The sequence below is a fragment of the Hemiscyllium ocellatum genome, chromosome 26, assembly GCF_020745735.1.
Source record: "Hemiscyllium ocellatum isolate sHemOce1 chromosome 26, sHemOce1.pat.X.cur, whole genome shotgun sequence".
NCBI classification, from domain to species: Eukaryota; Metazoa; Chordata; class Chondrichthyes; order Orectolobiformes; family Hemiscylliidae; genus Hemiscyllium; species Hemiscyllium ocellatum.
In genome coordinates, this window is record NC_083426.1 from 43,044,383 (window position 1) to 43,057,427 (window position 13,045).

At 41.4% G+C, this 13,045-nt stretch overlaps 1 protein-coding gene across 1 annotated transcript; it reads right to left on the reverse strand.

The window, feature by feature from the left end:
• Positions 1-3,042: 3,042 nt before the first annotated feature.
• LOC132828225 (DELTA-actitoxin-Aeq1c-like) lies at positions 3,043-12,399 on the reverse strand. The gene is made up of 3 exons (XM_060845180.1): positions 12,276-12,399; positions 9,049-9,135; positions 3,043-4,441 (listed from the first exon to the last, which is right to left on the reverse strand). The coding sequence occupies exons 2-3, from the start codon at positions 9,132-9,134 to the stop codon at positions 4,015-4,017; spliced, it is 513 nt and encodes a 170-aa protein (XP_060701163.1). The 5' UTR covers position 9,135; positions 12,276-12,399; the 3' UTR covers positions 3,043-4,014.
• Between the last annotated feature and the right edge of the window lie 646 nt (positions 12,400-13,045).

Below are 13,045 nucleotides of genomic sequence, written 5' to 3' on the forward strand. Positions count from 1 at the left end.
TAATTTCTTCACACAGAGGGTGGTACGTGTATGGAATGAGCTGCCAGAGGAAGTGGTGGAGGCTGGTACAATTGCAACATTTAAAAGGAATTTGGATGGGTATATGAAGAGGAAGGATTTGAGGGATAAGGGCTGGGTGCTGGCATGTGGGACTAGATTGGGTTGGGATAACTGGTCGACATGGACGGGTTGGACCGAAGGGTCTGCCCCATGTTGTACATCTCTATGACTCTATGACTCTCTGACTGCAAATTCCCCTCCCACATGGTTGATGATGCCCTCCAACATAACTCATCCATTTGCTCCACCTCCGCCCTCGAACCACACCCATCCAACCGCAACAAGGACAGAACCCTCTTGGTCCTCCCCCTCCACCTCACCTACCTCTGAATACATCACATCATCCTCCACCATTTCCGCCACCTACAAATGGACCCCACCACCAGAGATACATTTCCCTCCCCACCCTGATCCACTTTCCGTAAAGTCCGTTCTCTCCACGACTATCTCGTCAGGTCCACATGCCCCTCCCTTCACCCAATCCACCCTCCCTTCCTGGCACCTTCCCCTGCTAAGCAGGAATTGCAAAACCTGCACTTAATACTCCCCCCTCACCTCTATCCAAGGCCCCAAAGGAGCCTTCCACATCCATCAGAATTTTACCTGCACTTCCACACGTCATTTACTGTATCCGTTGCTCCCGATGCAGTCTCCACCACACTGGGGAGAAAGGACGCCTACTTGCAGACCGCTTCAGAGGACATTTCCTCTGAAGGACGCCTGCACCAATCAACCCCACCATCCCGTGGCCAAACACTTCAACTCTCCCTCCCACTCCACCAAGGACATGCAGGTGCTGGGCCTCCTCCATTGCCACTCCCTAATCACCTGACACCTGGAGGAAGAATGACTCATCTTCTGCCTTGTGACCCTCCAATTACATAGCATCAATATGGATTGCACCAGGTTCTTCATTTCCCCTCCCCCCACCATATCCCAGCTCCAACCTTCCAACTCGGCACCGCGCTCATGATCTGTCCTAACTGTCCATCTTCCTTCCCACCTATCCACTCCATTCTCCCTTCCGACCTATCAGCTTTACCCCTACCTTGCACTCTCAGCGACCTCCCCCCCAGCCCCACCTCCCTACCATTTATCTCCCCACCCTCTTGGCTCACAAGCCTCATTCCTGATGAAGGGCTTTTGCCCAAAACGTTGATTCTCCTGCACCTCGAATGCAGCCTGACCTGCTGTGCTTTTCCAGCATCATACTCTGGAAGTAATCTCCAGCATCTGCAGTCCTCACTTTTGCCCAAGACTGAGGGTGTTGTACTTAAATGCACACAGTATATGAGACAAGGTAAATAAGCTTGTAGCACAGATCAAACTTGGCAGATATACTATTGTGGGTATCAGAGATATAGCTGCAAGGGGATTCGGGCTGGGAATTCAATAACCAAGTCCTAATGAAAGGACAGGTAGATGGGTCTTGTTTGTAAGAAATGAAATTGATAAGGATTGGTAATAACAAATATGGAGTCAGAAGGTATAGAATCTGTATGGGTAGAATTGAGGAACTGCAAAAGAGAAAAGACGCTGATGGTAGTTGTGTACGGGCCTCCTAGCAGGGTGTGGTGAAGAAAATAAACTAGGAGAAAAGGCATGTTAAAAGGCACTTATTTAATAATCATGGAGACTTTTAATAGGCAAGGGGACTGGGAAATCAAGTTAGTAGCGGATCACAAGTGATTCATGGAATGTCTGTGATGTGGTCTCTTGGAGCAGCTTGCATTGAAGCTTAATAGAGAATAGGCATTTCTGGATTTACTGATGTGTAATAAGGCAGACATAATTAGTGAGCTGAAGGTGAAGGAACCATTAGGGGGCAATGATCATGTTATGTAGTTTGGGAGGGATAGGCTGGAGTCAGAAATAATGTCATTATAGCAGAATAAAGGTAACTATAAAGACATGAGTGGGGAGCTGGTCGGAGTTGATTGGAAGTAGAATCTTGCAAGGGAGACAGTGGAGCAGCAATGGCAGGACTTTCTGTGGGTAATTCAGGAGGCACAGCAGAAATTCATCCCAAGGAAGAAAAAACATTCTAAGTGGAGGATGAGGAAACCATGGTTGACAACAGAAGTCAGTGACAACTTAAAAGCAAAAGGAAAAGCATACAATATGTTGAAGATTAGTGAGAAGCCAGAGGGATGGGGAAGCTTTTAAAAATCAGGTTAGGATAACTAAAAAAAGAAAGGAGGGCAGAAATGAAACATGAGGGTAACCTAGCTAGTGATATAAAAGAAGATTACAGGAATTGTTTTAGATATATAAAAGGTAAGAGGGAGTGTTGTTGGCAAATGAGGATGGTGAAGTAGTAATGGGAACAAAGAAACGATGACGAAGCTAAATAGAAACTTTGCATCAGGTTTCACAGTGGAAGACACCAGCAGCATGTCAGAACATCAAGAGAGCTCCATTTCAGGTACGACGTGTTCTTGTGCCAATTCTTTAAGTGAGGATGAAACCATCTGGACTAGACAGCTAACAGGTACAAAACACTACACCCACACAGACACACAGACAGACACACACACAGACACACACAGACACACACAGACACACACAGACACACACAGACACACACAGACACACACACACTCACACGTACACAGACTCACACACATACACACACACACACAGACACACACACACACAGACACACACACACACGTGCACACACACACACAGACACAGACACACACACACGTTCACACACACACACACACACACACACATACACACACACAGACACAAACACACATAAACACACATATACACACACACACACACACACACACACACATGTGCACACACACAGACACACAAAACAGAAATTGCTGGAAAATCTGAGCAGGTCTGGCAGCATCTGTGAAGAGAAATCAGAGTTACTGTTATGGATCCAGTGACCCTTCCTCAGAATAGAAATACTGCTATTGGGATCAATTTGTTCATGATAAATAAAACAGGCTCACTGAAATATTTACTCATGTTCAAACCTTTTATTTGCCCTCTGCTCCCTACGTCCCTTGCATTACACTATTATGTAACAGAGTGAGTGTCAATCACAACTACAGAATGAAGCTTACAGTGATTTAACCAGTGCAGTCAGGTTACATGATTTCATGGTTTACATTAGAATTGTTCACACAATCAATAAACTGCTTCAAAATTAAAAAAAAAATTCCCATGCTCTATTCTGTTCAACATTTGGCATCTGTAAACTTTAAAGGTTCAATCTGAGGGAGTTAAAAATTGCACAATACCAGGTTCTAGTCAACAGGTTTATTTGGAACACTAGCTTTCGGAGCGATGCTCCTTCATCAGGTGGTTGTTGGGAACCACCTGATGAAGAAGCAATGCTTTGAAAGCTAGCGCCTCCAAATAAACCCGTTGGACTGGAACCTGGTGTTGTGCAATTTTTAACCTTGTCCATGCACCCGCCCCCCACCCCAGTCCAATGCTGGTACCTCCAAATCTGAGGGAGGATCAAGATCAACTGGCTTTATAATGACATTTGCTAGCGAAGCATTTTCAAAGCTGAGTACATTTGATTACCACAATATTTTGAGATATATCAGAAGGGTGTGAATATTGCTAAGCAAAAAAGGCAGATTTTATCTCAATGCAACAAAGTAGATGACATCTGGTGTATTTTTCCATTGGTAACGCCTTGTCCAATCTGTGTTTAAAATTTAGACTCGCCTTGATATTTAACTGTCAATCATCATTAAATGGAGTATTCTCCATGGAAATATATCTACCAATCAGAGTCTGTTTGCCAAGTAATCAGCATTCCCTTCATACCATATTAATGTTGCTTTCCTTTTACATTAGTTAGCATTTATTATGAATTGTTCTGAGTGATATACAAGGCTGATATTATCAAATATTATCAAAAAAATGAATTTGTGATAGCTTCATTACTGATGGAGTGGAAAAATTTCTGAAAAATCAAGTTTTGTCATTATGAGCCAGATAAACATCTCTGATAGTGATGGAGCAATTTCCCGTTTTTGTTACAATAGCTGAAATAACTACATTCCCTCCACTGACAAGAATTTGTTCAGATCCTGAACTCAATTCTACTTTAGCAAAATAACTTGAAGGTTCAAGTTCATAGTACATCTTGTAATACAGGTTTTCATCTGTCAGCTCAGGCTCAACTGGGATGTATACAGCAAAAACTGTAGAGTATAGATTATAATCATAGGGATTTGAAAAGAGCAGTGAGAACTGGGTACAACCAAAAGTATAGCTGAGCACCCCAACACTACCGCGGGCTGTGCCTGAAGTCCGAACAAACAGAGCACTTCCTTTCTTCCCGGGGTTGATCAAAGGTGTTGGTAAGTTGTATATGTAACCACTGTAAATGTACACCCTAGAGAGAAGAACATAGTGTGTTAACAGCACAAGAAGTAGGAACATGAGTAGGCCTTTTGCCCCCTCAATCCTGCTCCACCATTCAATAGGATCACAGATAAACTGACATTCCTCACAACCGTTTTCCTGTCTTTTCGCCGTAACCCTCAATTTTCTTGATTAATAACCTTTGATCAAGAATCTACCTCAGCCTGAAAGGTAAACAAGGACTCTGCCCCCACAGCTCTCTGTGCAAAGAGTTCTAAAGATTCCCAAATTTTCTTTAAGAAGAAATTCCTCATTATTTCAGTCTTAAATCCGCATCCCTTTGTGCTGATGTTTGGTAAGATACAGTGAGAAAACTTGCTAGGCCTTACAGGGGAAATCCCTCTAAAAACCCCAACACAACTCAGACTTATCCAAAAACATGTACAATTCAGCCCTGGTTCTTGTTGAGATGAATGTTTTTATGTCCATTAATAAACCTTGCATTTTCCACTACTATATCTCATGCTTTTATATAATCTGTGTACTGTGCTTACTATTACTGTCACATAAGAACATACAAACAAGGAACCAAAGAAGGCCATTCAGCCCTTCAATGTTGCTCTGCCATTCAGTAAGATTACGGCTGACCTGATTTAAACCTCAATTCTTTACCTCTGAATATCCTGGATAATATTTCATCCCTTCGGCAATCAAAATTCTATCTACTTCTACCTCTGACACATTGCATATATGTAACTGACTGACATACCAAAACATACTCCCTTGCAGTGAGAGCAAATAACTCACTGCAAGGATCTCTTATGCTGGAATGTCACATGTCAGGATATCATGTGACTGTTTTAAAGCTACACTGCCTCTTGGGCCTGAAGTCTGCATTTTAATACATCATCCCCCTTTTCCCTTTAAAGGTTAGGAAATGTTTTTACAAACGTGTACAATGATGACATGGATATATAATTTTGACATATAACATGATCAGATCACAATCTGCAGTGGGCCGTTTGTTGAATATCATTTGGGATTTGTCCTGCTTGATACTTTCAGCATGGATGATGAAATTCTAATTGGATAAGTTGACTTATTCTTTGTAGGGCTTGACCATTGGTCATCACAGCATCACATGACCGAGGCTGGATACAATGATGTAGTATCTGTCCACAGATCCATGTGATCATGTGAAAATCTCAAAATTTGATGCTTGGTTTGAGTTGTTTTAAGTTGGGATAACTGTTTGCACTCTCTTCTACCATTAAGACCTTCTTCCCAACCTCATGCACATGTGGTTGGATGGTTAAAGTTTGAGAAAAGAACTTTCCCCATCTATCTGCTGAAGCATGACAGCTATTGGTGAGGCCAAAGTTTGATGAGTAGCACATGGATATAGTGTAGCTATCCAAAAATCTTGGCAAGTTATGAATATCATAACTTTTACTATGTGAATGGTACATTCTGTGAGGCTTATACTGAGGCTAGTGAGGGGAAGATGTAATATGTTAAACACACCATTTCCTACATGCCCAGCATACTGCAAACCATTGTCAGGCACAATTTGTTGAGGAATATAATAGTCAGTTTGTCAATAACTGATGCACTGGCAGGATCTTTGATTTTTGGCACAAAAGGAAATTTGGTGAAATAGCCAGTCATTAGAATCTAATCATGTCTTTGGACATGGAAAATATCCAATATGTAATGCTTTTAGTAAAGAAAGATCCTGTGGGAGATGAGAGGTGCCTTTAATTGTTTAGATTTACGGAGTTGATATGGATCACACAACTTAATGAATTGATCATTGTCCTTATTGATGTTGGCACAATATATGGATTCCCATGCCAACCTCTTGGGTTTTTTTCAGGATCCTCATGGCGCATATGAATATGATCCAGTATGGTTCAACACAGAGCTTGCAGGATAACTACCTGCTCGTCTTTGAAGATTACATTCTCAGAGAGTACGGACTCATTTCTGAGTGCTAAGAAGAAATGTATGAGCTCAGGGACCTGAGCTGGTGTTCAGGCAAATTATGATATTTTTGCAGCTGATCATTAACTGTTGTAACTTGCTGAATCTGATCTGACTAGCTGTGACCAAAAACTGTTGTTGAGACTACATTCCAGTTCAAATTTGCTAATAGCTACTTGTAGATCTTTTACTTTTATTGGGATTTGGAAATTTGCTAACAGCGTTGGAATTGACCTTTAGGGAACCCGACTTGTATCTGCTTTGAAACAAGTAGCCTTGAAAACTTCCCAAATAGTCTTTGGAATTGTAGAGGTGCACTTATTTGAGGCTTTTGACAATTTTTTTTAATGATTTGTGATCAGTATGAACAGTGAAATTCTTGCAAGGTAGCTACACCTGAAACCATTGTGTTCCAAAAACTAGAGCAGATGTTTTCCTTTCAATGGTCAATTGTTGTTCACCTGAATTGTCGTATGGATCTTAGAACCAAACAGAATTGCCTTGCTATCCTGTAATAGATATCGTCTCAAGGTTTTCTGGGAAGCATCTACTTACAGTATGCTAAGATTTCAGGGAACATAACATTGAAGAGCACACTGCGGAATGATAAAATATGCTTCAGAGGCTGAAAAACACACTGGCGATTTTCCTGCCATGTGTTTGCTGAGTTTTATGGGGATGATTCAAATTGGAGAGACTTTAGTCACAGGATTTGGAATATACAGGGATTACAAAGTTGAAGAAACTGAGACACCTTTGTAAATCATCTAATTTGGATGATTGTGTTGTGCTCATGGTCAGATCTTCTGAGGACTGCAATGTCATCTGTGAAACAGAGATAACCTGATAGATTTTTAACAATATAATCCACATGTTGTTGAAATATATCCTGGCTAACAGGTAATCCAAATAGTAATGTAAAGAAATTGGATCTATTGTAAGGTGTTAGAAAAGTTGTCAGTTCTTGTGACTGCTGAGAGATTTAAGGAACAATTTGGTTTTGACATCAAGCTTGGCAAACTGCTCAGTGTTTGAGATATTGGGGCTAAACTCTTCCAGGGTTGGACTCTTAGCTGGGCATCTTTTATAGTGAAAAATTCAGTCACTTTGGAATTAAACAGACATGTATACTGCCATCTCTTCTCAAAACAGAAAATGTTCTGGTCAGCGAGTACCTCATTAGCCTGTTGTGATTTCGGTGCCTGTTCTTGAACTGCCACTCCCCGGCAGGACAGCTTTAGCTGTACAGACGGTCCCCGATTTACAGACATCCGATTTATGAATGCTTGTTGTTACGAATGCGATACCATACATGGTTGTAATTTTAAAGACCCGACTATGTAATTATGAACAGCTGCTTTCCACTGTCATGTTTTGTGTTCCAACTTGACAATAATTTGACTTGCAAACAGATTCCAGAATGGAACCCATTCAGAACGCGGGGACTGCCAGTGTGCTGATCACTCAGCACTCAGTGAAGCTGTAGGCAACCTGGCCTTTGCAAATGGCACTCAGAAGGAGCAAAAATGTATGAATGGCAAGAAGCCGTCCTTGTGCACTGTGGCAAGACAGATTTCAATCTGCAATCAACATTTCTGTAATCTCTGAAGCTACGTTGCTGCTGGGTCGTTAAGGAACTGATTTTAATTTTCTTCCATTTTCTTGGCAGAAATTTATGCAGAAGTGTAGAGAAAAGCTATTGCGAGCAGTAAACTTGGGAGACAGGATTGCTTTCTTTTTGAGATTATGCTGTAATTTTATTGGAATATCTTGCATGGATATTGCTGGATACTTTCAATGGTTCATGCTTTGCTTCATAGCCAGCTTCATCCACCACCCCGAGAGAGGACAGTTGGACCAAAGGGTCTGTTTCCATGCTGTACATCTCTATGACTATGACTAAGAAACTACTTTCCTGGCGATGAATGAAATTGTGTGTATGTTTGTAGAGAAAGTGCTAACTGAAGGATTTATCAAAGGTTGAATGTGTTCTCCAAATTAAGGTTTGAAACTTACTGCTCCTGCCAGTTTCTCTTTCAGTTTCTCCTTTGGTTTTTCAAGATTGGCTACATCATCATGCTGATGTGCAAGGGTCGCTAACTCATTTAAGGTGGATTTGTTCATTTCCTGTTACATAATTAGGGTTCAACGTCACTGTGCTTGCAGGTCAGATGACTTCTGTATAAACAGAATCTCCTGGGTCAATTAACAGTGTTTCCTTCCAATTGAAAATCCCAAATATTAAGTCAGTTGAAAGAATTAAAGATTAATAATTCACTGGAGTACTCTGCAGTGCTGTCAATGTGTAAATAAATGTGGCAGCCAAAGTGAGGTCAGCAAGAGACCACACGCAGCGATGAGATTAAGGCGAAATGTTTTATCATGATGTTGCCTGAGGTGTAAGCATTGGCCACAGTACTGGGGAGAAATCTCCCATTCTTCATTGAATCAAGCAAATAAGCAAACAAAAAATGATAATTGTTTTATCAGCATGGAGATGGATCAGTTTCAACCTTTCCAACTGGGAAAAGCCTCAGCTACCTGGCAACTGGAACCAATGAATGTCGCATCCAGGTTGGTAACTGTTTCAATCTTTGCAATTAAACTGGGTTTCTTCCTGGTCTGGAACATACAGTTATACCTTTGAATACTCACGCAGGTGAGGTGAAGAATTGATTCTCGGTGTTGTTACTAATTTCAACATCAACGGCTCTATTAAATTCATCCGATGTTGCAGCCATTCTGTAAAGATCAGACAAAATGGCACTCATTCAGTGGGACAAATTCACAAATGCAAACACTATGTTATCAGAAAATAAAAAGCAATATTCCACAGTGATTGTCAATCTTAAATTCTGATGGAATCCAGCAAGGTTTCAATTCTTTAATGAATTGTGTTAATTCATGGGCTGATAATGCGCAAAACTCCATTTACTCAGGCTCTGTGTTTGTCAACAGTCAGGGTCTTTCAGGATACTGGGAATTTTCAGGAAGTCTGGTACACATAGGAGACTTGAATAGACAAGGAAGACAGTTTATGGGACTTGCTATCAATGGCATAATTTGTGCCTTCATAGATTTTCGGACATTGTTATGAACAATGGCCTGGGAATTAAAGCCAACTGATCTGATTTAATTGAGTAAGGAAGGGGATTGGCAAATAGGGAGATATGCATTGTTACACCCCTGAGAATGTGAGCTTTGTTGATTTTAAGAAAGACTTTTTAAAACGCATTCCTGGGATATGGAAGGTACTGGTGAAACTGCTATTTATTACTGATTCTTAGTTGCCCTGGAGATGACGATAAGGAGTCTTCATTTTGAACCATGAAAAGTGTCATCAGACAGTTCAAAGGACACACATTTGAATTGATCGCAAGGTATGAAATGTCAGGCACATGAGTTTCGCTAATTATACCACTAAAGGGAAACTAAGAATGGATTAGTGGCTAGTTTTCTGTTTTATAAAAGCCACCAGTTACATCTTGCCTGCAGAAATGTTGAAGAAGTGCTGCAGTGTTCGCAGTGTCCTCTTTTGGTTGCAATGTTAAGGCTTACCCCACCTGCCATCTGAGGTGGGCATGAAGAACACCTTGGCTTGATTCAATGAAGATTTCTCCCCAGTACTGTGGCCAATGCTTACACCCCAGGCAACATCACGGTAAAACATTTGGCCTTAATCTCATCGCTGCGTGTGGTCTCTTGCTGAGTTCAGTTTGGCTGCTACATTTATTTACACATTGACAGCACTGCAGAGTACTCCAGTGAATTATTCGTCTTTAATTCTTTCAACTGACTTAATATTTGGGATTTTCAATTGGAAGGAAACACTGTTAATTGACTCAGGAGATTCTGTTTATACAGGAGTCATCTGACCTGCAAGCACGTGACGTTGACAACAAAAATGCCCTGTACCTAAGTAACATTGCCAAGAAACTGATTTGCATGATGACAGCTGACAGTAAGCAACAGATCTCTCATCTTCAGGAAAGGCTACAAACAAAAGTAAACTTATTAAAACCAAATTAATCATGACTGTACAATAAAAGTCTTCTCACATAATAGTTCACATTAAACTTGAGCTCTTTAGTATTTCCACAAAAGAAAGACTTTCTCCTCCATCAAATTATCTCCACGAGTGCCAGTTGAATGGGAATACTGGCTATCTCTGCACAGGATTCTGAGAAAACTTCTGCAAACTTTCTTTTTAGTCTCTGTGGTTTGATTGTGTTATGTGACTGACAATAGCCAGGTTTCATAGGTCTACAGTTTCTTTGAGTTAGTTTGACTCATTCAATTCTTGCATAACTTTGATTGGTTTGAGTTCTTTTTAATCCTCAACTTTAAGCTACTCCAAGGCACTTGCCAATCCTTGACATTCTGGGTCTTGTATTTATTAATTGAAAATGTCCTGAAGCTTTTCCATGGCTTGCTGATTCCATTGCAGACTTCAGCTGTCATTTATGTGGATCAATAATTTCTGACCACTGAATATTGATCTGATATCTGTAGGACTGAGTACGAGTTTACTCTCCTTAATTGTAGAAGGATATAATTATATTAGAAACAGTTCAGAGAAGGTTTACTTGACTCTTTTATGGGATGAGGGGCTTATCTAATGAAGAAAAATTCAAAATATTGGGTCTGTATCTATCAGAGTTGAGAAGAATTGGAGGTGATCTGATCAAAACATATAAGGTGCTCAAGGGACTGGATTGGATACATTTTGAGAATATGTTTCCCCTTGTGGGACAGGCTAGAAATGGGTGCACAGTTTAAAAATATGCACTCTCATTTCTGGTGAGCTGCCTTCATGTACGATTCAACAAGCTAGCTCACTACCACCTTCTCAAAGGAAACTAGAGATGGCAATAAACATCAGTCCACCCAGTTCATGAGTGAGTAATTTATTTTTCTTAGAAGTCCATAAATCAACACAATCGCATCTGATCTGACTCTTGACTCCCAATACTCTTGACTCCCTTGTCTATAAACAATCTGTCTAACTCAGCCTTGAATCAATTCAATGCCCTGGTTTCTGGTGAACAGAATTCCACAGATTAACAACTTTCCAAAAGATAGTTTTTCTCCTCATCTCCATTGGAGCAGCTGAAGCTTCAAGAGTATCATTGGCTCAGGAGACTGAACGGGCCATTAGATTACTAGATTAGATTACTTACAGTGTGGAAACAGGCCCTTCGGCCCAACAAGTCCACACCGACCCGCCGAAGCACAATCCACCCAGACCCATTCCCCTACATTTACCCCTTCACCTAACACTACGGGCAATTTAGCATGGCCAATTCACCTAACCTGCGCATTTTTGGATTGTGGGAGGAATCTGGAGCACCCGGAGGAAATCCACACAGACACGAGGAGAATGTGCAAACTCCACACAGAAAGTCACCTGAGGCAGGAATTGAACCCGGGTCTCTAGCCTGTGAGGCAACAGTGCTAATTCTTGAATCTTAGTCAGACATTCCTATTGACTTAACCATAGCCTTTTATTTGGATAGTTTTTTTAAAAAATCAGTTGCTGGCAGTTATTGATCTACCAAAAGATGGACTGTCACTGAGGTTTCAATATTTTTCGGTAAACATGCAAGGTCAAGGTTGGTGTTCTCTGTGCCTGATTGTAATGATATTGGACAATTGGTTCCTATCATTATAGGTGGGACATCATCCATGTAGTGGACAGTGAAGGAAGTTATCTTGGAGTACAATGGGACATTGATCAGATGGGCCAAGGAATGGCGGATGAAGTTTAATTTCTGGCAGGAAAATGAAGGGACTCGAAAGACCTGCCTCAGGAAGGAGAACTGACACAAAACATTCCCAACCCCATAAGACACCTGCCTGACATGAAATCTACCAGAACATACCTGGAAAGTAGCCCAGACACCTCTGTAGAAAAAGTGGCTCCCTGGATCAGCAAATCGGCAGCAACTGAAACCAGGAACGAACCGGGCAAATTGGAACACAAGCAGAAACTTACTTTCTCCACTGGATCCTAAGCAAACTTAAAAACCACACAGTAAATTACCTGCTACACTGGGTCCGAAGCAGACTCTCTGCAAACATACACAAAACTGCAACCTACCTGCCCCACAGGGTCCCAGGAAGGATCGCTTAACTAGAAACAGTCACAATCCACTCCACCAGAACATGGGACACTCAAATGTAAGAAACCTGCGAGGAAACAGGGTAAGCATGCTAGTAAAACTGAGACTATGCGGTTTCAAGAAACCCCCTGCCCAGCTTATTCCTAGCAAATGTACAATCTCTAGAGAACAAGATGGATAAACTCAGATCACAGCTCAGCTTCCAGAGTGAACTGTGGGACTGCTGTGCACTCTACTTCACAGAAACCTGGCTCAACCCATCTATTCCTGACTGTGCATTTCAGGCTGATGATTTTTCCACCCATCATATGGACCATGCAGCGTCCTCGGGTAAGACAAAGGGTAGAAGGGTTTGCTTTTTAATCAACAACTTGTGGCGCACAGACATTACAATCCTGGGCAGCCATTGCTCCCCAAACCTTGAATTCCTCACCATCAAATGCTGCCCCTTCTATATACCATGGGAATTTACTGCTGCTATACTAACTCCTGTGTACATACTGCCACAAGTAAAGGTTGAGGAAGCTCTG